General features: G+C 39.1%; 1 protein-coding gene and 1 non-coding gene across 2 annotated transcripts in view; one reads left to right on the forward strand and one right to left on the reverse strand.

Moving 5' to 3' along the window:
- Nucleotides 1–13,637, forward strand: part of LOC146441535 (uncharacterized) — a 186,467-nt gene extending 172,830 nt beyond the window's left edge. The window contains exons 20-22 of the mRNA XM_085049838.1: nt 2,341–2,550; nt 12,221–12,365; nt 13,315–13,637. Coding sequence (XP_084905964.1) covers nt 2,341–2,550; nt 12,221–12,365; nt 13,315–13,343 — 384 coding nt within the window. The 3' untranslated portion in view covers nt 13,344–13,637. The remainder of the gene's footprint in view (nt 1–2,340; nt 2,551–12,220; nt 12,366–13,314) is intronic.
- On the reverse strand, nt 1,545–1,618 carry LOC146441536 (small nucleolar RNA SNORD36). Its single transcript, XR_014850479.1, has one exon. It is a non-coding gene; the product is annotated as a small nucleolar RNA SNORD36 (small nucleolar RNA).
- Nucleotides 13,638–13,874: the final 237 nt, after the last annotated feature.

Raw genomic sequence — 13,874 nt, forward strand, 5'->3', positions numbered from 1 at the left:
CAGGTCAGGTGGGTTTGCGTACTCCCACTATCCTGCAGAACTGTCTGCCCTTGGCAAGACAGAGACTTCTGAGGCCTTACCTGCTCCCATATGGATATGGTGTCATGCAGATGGCACCCAGAGTCAAGAACTTCCAAAGGAGGTCTTTGCCCTGGCAAGGTGGAGGTTTGCTCAGGCACATGACATGGCTTTGGCTTCCTGCACAGTAATTGTATGTTTTAAATTGCACTCAGATCTGGCACTGATTGAAAAAATAGGTGGTAATTTACTTGTGTGAAAGTAGTTGAAGATCCACGGTCTCCTTTGTGCTGGACAAGTACAGAATGCATATTTTTGCCCCCAGAGCTCATAGCTCAAGTGGGCAAAACGGAGCTGCAAAGAAGGATGTGGTATTCATATCCATGTCTTGCAGAACACACAGTAAATAAGCCCCCTACAAATTGATAGGGACAAACACAAAAAAAGAACAAACAGATTCAGTGAAAGTGAGATAAGATGAAGGTCAGAAAAGAAGCAGGGGAAAGCATGGGACTGATTCAGGAGGAAAGAAAACACTTTGAAAGAAAGAAGTTAACAATGCAGGGGAAAATGCCTCTAGCATTAGGATCACGACAGAGATCATCCCGTTTGCTGTGTTTCCTGAAGACTGAGTTTCTGAGCTGGGTCTCTCAACCATTTATGTTTCCTCAAGCCATAGATCAGGGAGGCATGTAAAACATCCTCATGTGGTAGGCAGAAGAAAACACAGGGCTTGTCCTATACTTATGGCTGCTGTGTGTTCCTAAAAAGTTCTCCTGAATGAAAGCCTTTGAACCCCAGAGGCTTTGGTTTGGAAGATGCAGGCTGTCCTTACTTTACCTTAAATTTCATATGAGCTTTCCTTGTTTTAAAATATAAAAAAATTGATTAAGACTGATGTAAATGAAAGCTGGTGTTAAAATGAGGAATCCTATTGTTCTGTCGTTCCTGGAAAAGAGTTGGAGATAATTTCCTGTATGTGTTCTTGCTTTCTTAATTCACCTAAAACAAATCCTCTCCTAAGGCAGAGGCTCAGAATAGCAGCATGCCTGTCAGGATCATGGCATTGGCACACTGTGCTAGTTACGGGATTCCTCGTAATGCATAAAAACAGCTGAGGAAACATGAACTGGAACACAAGCAAACTGAACTAAATCTAACTTTCCCCAAGTGAGGGTAAAAATTTATATCTGGTGATTTTTGAGATCTCTGGTAAGAATCTGGGCTCTTCATTTCAGCAAGAAGTAAAAGCAAAACTGTGCAGAAGAAGGGTTTGATGCACCTTATAGGAGAGCTTTTCTTTAGCTAGCTTTGTGAGTAAGTTCCAGTCGTTTCTGCCATGCTTTCTTGAAAGAAAAAGCATGTGCTAGGCCAGCAAAAGAGATATTTTGTCTACATTAAATAGAAGTGTTTGGGAAGAGCATGCTGATGTATTGTAAGGATGTACCAGTATCACCAATCCCTTCCTTCTACAAGGAGGAGTAGCATCTCATGCAAGAAAATGAGTGACAAAAAGGTCTTGCAAAAGTGGAGGGTTAAAAAGCTCACACTTGTACTTCAGGGACAGTATAAAAATAATGCTTCTCATCATCATTTCCACTTAAGGATAAAGGGTGCTTAAGCCTTGTGCCATGATCAGTCTGAAGTCTTGAAATCTGCTCAGCCTGTGAAAAGAATTAAGATGAAAAAGGTTAAATGCAAATTCTGACTGATGCAGGGGGATAAAAAACCTACCAAAGCAAATATGTTTAGAGCAAACTGGGAAGCTACGTAACTATTAATAAACTAGCTTTACAGAATGCACTAAAACACACCTTATTTACTCTGCCTCATCTACAATTCAGTTAGCAGCACAAGGTTATTTTAATATTATACTGAGATCAGAGACTAAAAAGTGCTTGTGGGTACAGCAGCAAAGGCTTCTCAAAGAGAGAGAAATACAAATACTGCTCACAAAATTCTTGGGAAGGTTTTTTTTTTTAATCAGCATTGCCATTTTATTGTTTAACCTACCCTGCTTGATCTCCCTACTTTTGGTTAATACGGGAGTCAATTACAGCTTCATCTGTGCAGAATTAACTTTATAGAATATACACAGGGGATTTGTCTATCTCCTCTATTTAGATCAATGTCATAAAAAAATATGTAGTAGAGAACTGTGTGCAAGCACTGCATATGGTACAGGCTTTGCAGATTTATTGTAAAATCATTTTAAATCGGTTAAGCTCTTTCCAGAAGTTAATTAAATATGTTCCTTTGGCGGGGGGTGGGGGTCTGTGTGTGTGTGTGTGTCCGGGGGGCGGGGGGGCTGTGTTTCACTAGGTGGCAGTGTCTGATTACATCTGGAAGGACCACGCCAGCCAGCCGGGTGTCTCCAGCTGTGACCTCCAGCACCAGGATGAAATCCCTGCCGCCGCAGCCAGCTGGAAAGGTAGCACCACCGTTCACATCTGCGTCTACACGGTTCACCTCAGCGGCTTGCAGGAGCTCTACAGGCACTTCCTCAGGCTACCTGATGGGGCTATCGTTGAGGTAGGTCTGAGCAGGCTCCTCACTGACACGTTTTGCCGGCAAAGGGGTTCATTCCCGAACTAGGTCAGAGTCAAAACAGGAAAATAGGCTGTGCCTGACCCTGCCGAAAATACACACTGTGAGCTTCCACAGGAAGACCTCACTCCTAAACAATAGTGTATAATCGATGAGTTAACGCTTTTGCAGCGCAAAGTAGCAATTTAGGATTGTTTATAGAGCCATTTAAAGGCAATTATGTAAGATATACATTGAAACTACACACATAGGGATTATTTATAAATATATGTGGCTTAGAACCACATCAGGTCATTCTGTACAGGAATTATTATATATTTATGTATATAAATATACAAGGAAAGTACTATGCACATTTAATGGACAGCTATTACTACAAGTATGGTCATTCACTTAGTTTGTACTCAGATACACAGAGGTAAGGCACAGATAGATTACCTACTGGCGTCTTGCATGTTTTAGATTGAATCTTGGATGTAGTCAGCATTTCAGCAGCTTGTGCACTAAAATACAATACAGGATGTTATTAAAGAGACGTATCAGCCATTACTTGTTTCATGGGCTGCATTTTGTTCATTGCTTTGCCATTTTTGTTCTAAGTGCTTTGAAGAAGAACATTTCCTTTTTGCCTTTGGTCTTGTGTTGAGAGACTCTTAAAAAAACATTGGCATTTAAGAGTCAAAGAATATTACTTTACCTACCCAGATAAGAAATGGGAGCATCATCATAGAGATCTTTTTACGAAAACTGGCACAAATGATGATGAAGCACGATGTTTTCAGCTGCACACTTCTAAGGTGAAGGTTCAAGTACATCTTTCCAGCATGAGTCAAACATTGCTTCTGCTCCTTTGGTAAATGTTTCAAGGCTGTTTTCTTCATTAAGGATTTTATTCTTAATGTATTTGCCCTACTTGGCATTTGAAAGAAAATGTAATTTAAAGGAAACTGTCCTCAAGGAATCCAAACATAATTTTCTGCCCAGGGAACTTGTGATTCACCAGAGTGAAGACACCGGAGTCTCGGAGCTGGCCAAAGAAAACAAGAGAAGGCTTGTGGCCTACATGAAGTAGAACTTAATTACTGGAACAAAGAAACTGGCAAATCCAGGTCCATGCCTAAGTCTGTTGAAGAAACTCTGCACACAAATAATTGCCTAGACTTTTGCTAAAGCACCTTTTCCATGTTGGAGGTCAACCAGGTAGCCCAACTTCTGCTTTCTGCGTGTTACAAATGTAACTTTGCAGAATGGTTTTTCCCAATTAATTTCTTCTCAGCTTTTCAGTGGTGAGGTTTCAATACTGCTTCCACCAGGCTTTGGAAAGAGGTTCTTCAAACACCCAAGGCAGCCCTGTGCACTGGCTCAGCTTATTAATCACTTCTGTACTTCTGAGAGAGAAGAAATGTGTTGTCATACAATGTAGTTTTTCCTTCCCAGGTGAGCTTTTGAGAAACTTCCAGCGTCCACAAAGTAAGCACTGCATAATGCAGATGGCTCAAGCCACTTCTCTATAGTTTCCCACACCAGATCATAACAGCCTAGCCCTAAAATCCATGACTGAGTCTTACCTCATTGTCTTGAAAGCTGTACATCTAATTTAGGAGATCAATGTGTGCTTTACAGCATTTTCGCTTGTAGACCTAAATGCAATTACATGTAAGAAATGTGCTTAACTAGTAATTGCAGTAAAGCCCATATACAGATCTTACATTTAGCTGATAACAGATGTAATTATACATTTGTGTGTTTTATAGGTCAGGGCTTTCTACTTCAGTTCCATATTAGGAATAGTTAATGAATTTTAAAACTGTACACTGACAAGTGAGAAATTTGCTGCCATGGGGTAAATTACACCTGAGCTTTACAACATTCTGCTGTTGTCATCCCTCAGGAACGTTTTCTTCCCCCTTTGTTTCAGCTAGACAAGCAGGGGTACTTGAATGGGGTTAGAAAAGAGTTTTGGAGCTGAAGGGTACATTGCAATGTTATGTATAGTTTTTAAGAGTGTAGGAGATGGAAGGCACCTGGACCGGAATAATCTTTTCAGTTTCAATATCTAGAGCTAGTTCTAAAGACCCAGGTAATTTAGTTTACCTAACCTTAGTCTGGCTTGGGTATTGTGCTCCCAGTGATTCAATGGAAAGATTTTTCTGGATCCTCAAAGTCTATTTGGTCAGAAGTCTCCTCTTACTCTAAATTTAATCAGCTTCTGCTGGATCACCCATTGGTGTAAACAAGACCTCTATTTTCCAGAAGTTTACCTACATAATATAATTTCATAATCTTAGCTGCTTTCTGCCAGAATGGGTGAAATACCTCACCGGAAGAAAACAAGATGGACTCTCCTTTTGCTTTTCATTCCTCTCCTCACTTTTCCAGCAGTGTGAAGGACAGAGGGCTCTTCTTCCACACTGGCAAATGCAGAGAGCATCACCTATTCTCTCTCCCTGTGATAGGAATGACAGCTGCTTTTCCTCTTTCTTTATCATCAGCAAGCCTCTTCTCACCAGAGACAAGATACAAGTCCCAGACAAGGCTGTCTTGGGACTGTAGGAACATGGCCTGTTAAGAATAGGGGTAGTCTGTATCAATTGTGAAGTGTCCTACCTTTGTATATACATCTGCCTGGTCTGCAGAGTCAACAGAGCAAGAAAACAATCCATTTTCACTTATTTTTCTCTTTTGGATGGCCTAGTGCTCTTGTACAACTGCAGAATGCAAGGAGTAATTCAACAGCATCTAGGAACTGGGGGTTATATGCACCTACTTCCTGGAAGCAATCCTGCTTTGCATTACAGTAACATACCAAGGATGAAAATGTAATTATTTCAGTGTAAATTTTTGTTTGTTTGTTCACTTTTATTAAGAAACTAAAGGCATGTAACTCTAAAGACAGCAAAATGAAAGGACTTTGACTTTTAATTTCTGTGAGTTTCAGGAACCATACCTGAAAGAGCCATAACACTTATTCCTAAATATGGCAGTGGAAACTCATAAATCCAGGCATCTGGGGACTAAGATCTGTCCTTTGGATATTTAATGCTTTGTGCCATTTGCAGCATGATGGGTGTTGGTTTTGGTGGGTGTTCTTCAGAAATAATATGTATAATAGGAGGAAATGAGCAATTTGACAGAAAACAACACAGAAATTATAATAACTTTGAAAAAGCATGTGCAAATATAGGCATTGTTTGGAGGGTACCACTGACATAAGCAGGAGCTTCTTAGAATTCAGCTGAGGTGTGTGAGGGCTGGCGGGTCTGGGGAGATGTTCCTCTTGCCAAACACAATAACATGAGAACAACATTGAAATCGCCAGGCCAAATTCCACCTCAGATTCATGTGTTCAACTCTTAGTGACTTTTAACTTCAGATATGTTTCTGTATCTGCAGATGTTCTTTGACAGGCATAAGAGGAATTTTGCATAATCTTGCTGTGAAGTCCTTGGATGCTCGTAAGGAATTAATTTCATATTTACAGCCTCATCCTACTCTTTTATATTTCAGTGAAAGCAAGATTTTTCATAGCCCTAATTCAGCAAAGCACTTCAGAGCGAACTTAATTTTATCCAAGGAGCCAAAACTCACTTTAATAATTACCTCTTCTTTTTTTTTTCCCAGCAAGCAAGGCCAGTTTTTAAGTTCTCTGTGTAGAAGTACCCTAGCTAGGAATAAATGTCTCTCTAATCAACAGCTTCTTTAAAATAATTATCTGTTTAAGTATTGTATTCCCATTAGATGTCCAGCTTTCCTGCTATAACTTGAAATTTCATGTCTGGTATGAAAAGTAGCTTTATAGGTTTTTGTAGAGGTAAAACTAACTGTTTTAAAAGGAGCATTAAGTACAAGGTGACATGCATAAATTGCCCTAGAAATGTTAAAGAAAAAGATTTTTTTTTAAATGTGCAGCATAAAAATTATAGAGGTTAAACTTGTAGGTGCAGTCTTTTTATCATAAGCATTGTAAAACTAAAAGAATTCAGAAGCTGTAAAAACCATTTTCCTTTTTACCTATAATATATTTCCCCTTTATAGTAATTCAGTTTAAGTGTTGGCTAACCAAGGAATGACCTTCCCAAAATAAATCGCTTTTCATGCTTTTCCGTATTCATTAATCTGATGTTATTTTAATATACAGGAAATTATTGAATTTTAACATTTTAAATGTATTTGGAATCCATGCACAGAAAAGTTAATGACAGTGGTATGTGTTTGCTGTCTACATGGTGATAACACCAGCTAGGTGATTTTTATCTTGACTTTTGCTGACTGGAGTTGATTTCTTATTAAAAGGACAAAGATAAGTCACTTTAACTCAACAAAAAATCAGTTTCTTATTATAGGCCTAGTAAACCTGAGCATTGTAGAGAAAGTTTTTGTATAGTATGATTTTATCTATCAAATAAGCCTTCACAAATGTCAAGGATTCATCCACTTTAAACTTACTGGATAAAAGAGATCTGTTTTCCCTAATTACTTGAGAAGTACCTAGCAGTAATAGGATAAGACAGCGTAGGTGACTAGCCAATTACTTAGTTTAAGTTATTTACATCAATCCATATGCTATAAATTATGTCTAAACCCTCTTGCACTTCTGGAAAAGTGAATAAAATCATATAAGTTTATTTTGAATACAAGATCAGATATGGTATGCTGAGTGACACTTAAAAAGAATGAAACAGTAACCGTAGCTTATTTTCTGAAGCAATCTTGACACTAATGCTAAATTACAGCTTGGAAACATCTAGCATTTTTACCTTTATGAGAAAAGGCTTTTTACATATTTAACATAATTCTGGGGAAAATATACTGGAATTATGTATAAAGATATGTACACTGTAACCAAAGGGCATTTATATTCCCCAGTAGAATACTTACAACAATTTTATTGCCATTTGGTGTCATTTTCTAACAGATATAAAATACAGCCAGTAAACAAACTAGACTTTAGATTTAAGCTGACAGCTGTTCCTTCAGAAGCAATATTCAGATATTTAATCTTAAGAATACTGAATATTTTACAATTGTTTGAGCAAACTATACTTTTAGCATGTGAAGGACTGCATGCTTTTATATACAGTTCTTGGATCTGATAATGACACTAAAAAACAACCTTAGAATAATCTACACGTTTGTTGCTCTCATATATTCCCTGGGCAAATCAACAAATTGCCTCATGTTTTATTCTTAGTTCCACAAATTCTTTTCTTTTATACACAGTGTTGCTATGAATATTGGGCCCTATTTTTTTCCTGTGTGTGCCTAAGCCATGCAGTTGACTCCAGCACAGTTTAGGCATGTATGTGTGTGCAGCTTTTTCTGGCCCTAATTTCATTAAGAGAGTAAATTGGCCAAGTTTACTGCAAAAGCCCCACATGCTGTTTTCATAAAGAGTCTCACTTCAGTGGTCACTAAAGGTTTGTGGAGGAGAGAAAGAGGGAGGATCAGTCCAGCTCAGTAACTGAGGTTGGTACACTACATCATGACTTCATCCTCATCTCAGCAGACAGCGGGAGGGAACAGCAGAGCTCTGGCCTTTCTGTAAGCTGGATCAGCTCTGGGGAGCAGGTGAGGACTTTCTGGCTGAGGGAGAGGCTGGGCACAGGTAATTCCTTGGTGTAAACTGGCCCACTTTGGCTGGCTGCAGCAGCATCATGTCAGGTCATCCACAAACATGGCCAGAAATCCCTATAAAAGTAGGGATTAACAGCAAAGGTTTATCCCACAGAAGAGTGATTCATGCATGCAGGTGTGTACCTATTCCTGGGCTGAATAGGCTTCACCACATGCTGCCTGCCTGATTCTGAGATTTAATCTTGTCCCATTGAAAACAATTAATACTTTGCAACTGCATTCAGTAGGAGAATGATCTCTCTCAACATTCATTGAGGTTCAGCTGGGAATCTTACATTTTACCAAGTTGGCTAAGGGATACTCCCACGGACCCAGGCATTTGGATCCATAAAGCCTGCAAACCCTTTTGTTGAGGGTCATGGTAATATAGCTAGTTTCACTGCAAATAAGAAGTAAACCAGACTGTTTTAAGTTATTGTTACCAGTATATATTTCTCCTTTAATGTTATAATTCAATTAAGGATAATCAGTTTAAGAAAGTAATTAGTTGTCCAGGCAGTGCTTTCCATCCTACTGAAAAGATGAGAACAAAGAAAAGAGATTTCCTGGAGATATCTTGTGCTTGTATGCTTTGTTCTTAAATTGGTGCAGCTCATCTCACATGTGACATGTAAACCCTGTCCTGAAATGGAGCCAGTCTGTAGCTCCTTGCCCCTATGATGGCTAAGCCAATCCATTGCTGCAGATGAAGTGGATGTGCACAATGTGTCTCAGCCGAGGATAAGTTATTTCTCCGTATCTTCTGTTTCAGATTGTTTTGCCTGTCAAGTACAAGATTAGGTCCTTGCCTTTTTTCAGTAAATTGTGCTGTAGTTTTAAATGGAAGCTGTGTCTCTTAATTATTAATCTATTTTCAACTGCAGTCAAGACTATGTTGCAACAGGATGGGAATGCAGGAGGCAGCCTTTCCCTCCTCCCTAATTTTCTACAAATCCCATGTTCTATATACTCTGTGCCCCAGAAAGTCACAGTCATGTGGAAAAAGATTTATTTCCTTCAAGTGATCGTGTCCTGCTTATCTGTGGTGCTGTCTGTGCTCTGATAGATGGACCAGGAAAGAAATGAGACAGGTCCACTACTGGACCTTTTCAGCAGGGCTTTCAGGTAACCAAAGAATTACCAAAAGATCAGAACTGCAGCATTATAGCCTTGTTCTGTATATGAATATGCAATTTTAAATTACACTGGCTTCTTTTTTATTTGCAGACAATGTGGAGGGAGCAGCAAGGGTTACCTACCTAACCAACACATACACAAACCTACTATGTTCATCGAAAGTTTCATTTCTTTTTTCCTTGGGGTCCCAAAGAGTTAGAACTGTTTCCTTCAGTTGTTCACAGAAGGAATGGAAGCAAGTTCAAGCACACCCATTCAGTCTGAGCCAGTGCTCAGGGGAAAAATGCTGCCATAGCTCTCTAGTTATACTGCATAACAAACAGCAGTGCTTATAATTAAGGGGTACTTTAAAAGTATTATTTTGTATTTAAAAATATATCTTTCAATTTCAACCCACTTTAAACACCAAGATTTGCTGTATTTTCAGTGATTTTCGGAATGATTTTATGCTGCAAGGGCAGAGCTACTGATTGTTGCAGAAGGTATTTTGTACTTTTAAACACTTATAATCTTTATTCATCTATCACACAGTTTTACCTGAATCAGCAGTAAAATCTCTGAAGTCAAAGGATAATTGCCAAAACAGCATTAACTTATTTTATCTGAATAAAAAAATAACCTTTGAAAAAGTACCTTGCAGCTACACAGATTGACAAAATGCATCAATTATATTTTTGCTCACTTTATAATTACACAGCAGTAAGTGCACAGTGAACTTTACTACATGGTTGATTAACCATAAGGTTACTGCTATTAAGTCGCTCTTGGAAACAGCAACTTGGACTTCAATTTTAGAACATAACTCTGCACAACATTTGATCAAAATCTGACATAGCTATACAAGCTTCAATTTAATGTACAGAAGTAAATGATAGCACCTTAATTGTAGCAAAGGATTCTCATTGTGTCAGTCAGACATGCTGCATATGTGAGCAATCAGGTTTGAAAGAGCTCTTGGTATTTGTTAGCCAACACCAAACGACTGGCTTTTCCAGTGAACTCTAAATATACCCTGTACCCTCTTTTTTTTGCATAGAAACAAGTCTTATTAGAATAGAGGAAGGAGCTGGGGTTGTGTAGCCTGGAGGAAAGGAGGCTCAGGGGTGACCTGAAAGGAGGTTGTAGCCAGGTGAAGCTTGGTCACTTCTGCCAGGTAACAAGTGACAGGACAAGAGGAAATAGACTGCATATTAGGAAAAATTTCTTGGGGACCTGAAAGGGTTTTCAAGCACTGGAACAGGCTGCCCAGAGAAGTGGTTGAGTCACCATCCCTGGAGGCATTTAAAAGCCAGGTGGATGTGGTACTACAGAGCATGGTTTAGTGGTAGACTTGGCAGTGTTGGGCTTATGGCTGTACTCGATGATCTCAAAGGTCTTCTCCAAATCTACCTAAATGATTCTATAAAATGAAATTACTGTTCCAACTTCTGGGGAATTAGGATTGCAACTCCAGGTATACAATGATGATATTTCCACATATTTTTCTCAGATTATTGCAACTGGAAAAATATTTCTGTTTCTGTTAGCACACTGATGCTGTACACCCCCTTTATGTCTCCTGTCTTCTTGACTTTGTATAATGCAAAAGTGTTGCTATGAAGTCCTGAGATGATGTTGTATCTCTTTTTGACTTGCCCTGATGATTGTTTATGCCATGAGAGGAACTGCATTGGACAACCTAAAACTGGACTATCTCTTAGTTTGAAAGAATAAAACTAAGAATAAAGTAGCAGCTATTCTGTGTAAGTGGTATCTAGGTGAGAAGAAGGAATAGCATGGTACAGAGGAACTTGCCTGGTATGTAGAATGCACAAGATGACTTCAATATTTATTCTCAGCTTTTTGTGTCAGGTGGGGAATATCTGCTGTGTTGTCTGTATCCCTCCGTTCCAGAAGTAACAGCGCTTGCTAGCTTCACAGTGCATCAAAACCAGAAGTACAACAAAGATACTTCAACAGACAGTAAGAATACAAAAAAAATACAATAGAAATTAAAGATTATGCCCTTACACAAATGTGTGTTTGTAAAATTTACTATATAGCTCTGATAAACTAGATTGATAACAGCAATATTCTTTAAAACATTACTGTATTACTGGATCAACCTGCTTCTTCATGCTAACATTCGAGTAACAGCAGCTAGACCGACCTGAGGTCAGTTACTTCTCAGTGTCTGAGAGCTGATTTCTGCTCCAATTCATCTGAGAAAAATTTCTCGTATATGGGTAGTCCAAAACATGAAAATAATCGGAGCCAGGGCACTCTTGTGCAAAATGCCACCCACATGACACAAGCTGAGGATCTGACATGTGATGTGCTAACTAAGGAACTGAGCTGAATCTGATGCAGTGCCTTGGCTTTATAACCAATTTCCAGTCCTATAAGGTCATCTCCTTCTCATGGCCATGATTTTATTCTTTTAGGATCTATTCTTTATTCACTCAAATCTTCTCCATGTGTCAAGAATGTCATAAGAAGAAATTATGAAAAGCAACGGGCGTAAAAATCCCCATTCCACTGTTTTACTAAACCATTTAGAGTGAGAAATATTAGGTGAATTCACATTTCACATGTGTTTAAATTGTTAATCTCACTGCTCTATCTGTATTAGTGAATACATTTGCAGTAAGTTTTACTTTATAATATTTTGGCAGAACTGTTAGAAAAATTGTTATAAGCCCAGGAGTGGAACTGAACCATGAAAGCTAAACTGTAAGCTGCTGCAAAGCTGGGTTATTAGTATGACAGAATAAAATTTCACACACACAAAAGCTTCTAAGCTGTGATATTTTGAAAGCAAGAAGAGAGGGGTGGGGAAGGGTAATCAAAGTCATCTATGTTCCCTCTGATATTTCACTGAACGCTGCCATAATAATATTTTGATTTTGTCTGTTCTGTTTTTCAGGCATTTGGTGATATTAGTGGGGAAAATCTTTTGTGTAATGAAGTGGACACAGACCAGGAGCACATAAGGGAAAAGGACAGCGTGCTGTTTACATCTACATGTATCAAGCTGAGGGAGAGGAAAAAGAGTACAGCAAGGTGGAAAGGTAATATTTTCAGTTTCTGTACATAGCTGAAAATCAATGCTGGTACCTAAGCATAAAATAATGGGAGGGATAGAAAAAAGCAAATAATTTTAAAATGCAGTTTCTTTTGGGGAGGCTAGGGTGCGATCAGTGAGAGCTGAAATTTTACAGTTGTGTTTTCCAGAGTGTGTTCATCCCTGGGTAGTTCCATCAGCTGTTGCAAGAGTCCTGAAGGCTGAAGAGCTGTCCTTTACCAAAACACTGTCACACTTTCCGTTCAGAATCTCACTGCAGTAATACAATCCAGAGCAATCTAGCTTGAGCCAGGACCAGCATTTAAAGTGTGCTGGGGGCAGGCTTAAATCAGATATTGTATGTATATTTAGATGTGTGTCCAGGCATATTGGTCTAAGTACAAAAGTTCCAATCTCTCTGACTTGCGTTGTTTTCCACAGTGTGCTGAGAGCCACTGGACCCATCAAAGTGCCTAGAGATGTGCACTCAGAATAGGACATTGATGTCAAGTTTTCAGTGAAGTTGCTCCTGACCAAAGGTGGTTTCAAGGCATTTGATGACAGAGCACGACAGAACAGGTTAGGTGTCCTTAGGAATCACTGTAATTATGAGAGAGCAATTTCCTCTTGTTCCTTATCCAGGTTCATTGTACTTGCTCCACAAGATCGCTGCACTCAGCTCAGTCCTACCACAGTCAGTTTTCCAATGCCCTCTAAGCAGTAAAGTTCAGTTAAAAGCACCTTGTGTTACCCTGAAATTCATAGTAATCTTATTTACTAATAGAGAAACCTTAGAAAGTTCACATGAGCACAAAAGACAGGTTTTTAAAAAGAAAACTGGTAAATTTAGTGTGTGGGCTCTTGTTCTTATATCCCTTTTGCTGGGAGAGGGAGGTCATACACTGTTGGTGTATTCACATCATGTATTTCTCTACATCATTTTTTCTAATCTTCAGGAAATCCCGTTGACTCTGACAAGAGCTAGTTCCTGCAGTAATTCATGGTCCATGGAGTTGTTTACATCTTGATCCACATCCATGGTATGGCCACTGTCTGACAGGATTTATGTTTCTGACAGCCACATCTCTGCGCACACAGTGTTGTCCTGCGAATGCTCCCTTCATAGCTCTCCTGTGCCTTCAACAAGCTGTGCAGTACGGTGAACTCATGGATCAGATCACAGATTGGATCATACAAACATAATTATTTCATGTGACTTTTTTTCCTTCCCAGTTGTGGGACTTTTCTAGATTTCTCAGCTTTGCTTGTTTCTGCTTTTTCAGCTTTGCTTGTTTCTGCTTTTTCAGCTTTGCTTGTACCTGTTAGCTGTGGTGGGGAAAATGTTGCTGATTTGTCTTTCAAGTTTCATGACTACAACGTTGACAGTGTTTTCAGCAATTGTTCAAAGCACAACGCTATTGTAATTGCAAGACTGCGAGAATGCCCAGAAGAGGAGCAATGATGGCTTCATCCACCAGTTCTGTAGCCAAGTCCCAACATGCTGAAAAATTTACAA

This window comes from Lichenostomus cassidix, chromosome 2 (assembly GCF_008360975.1).
Source record: "Lichenostomus cassidix isolate B80296 chromosome 2, HeHo_3.0, whole genome shotgun sequence".
Taxonomy (NCBI): domain Eukaryota; kingdom Metazoa; phylum Chordata; class Aves; order Passeriformes; family Meliphagidae; genus Lichenostomus; species Lichenostomus cassidix.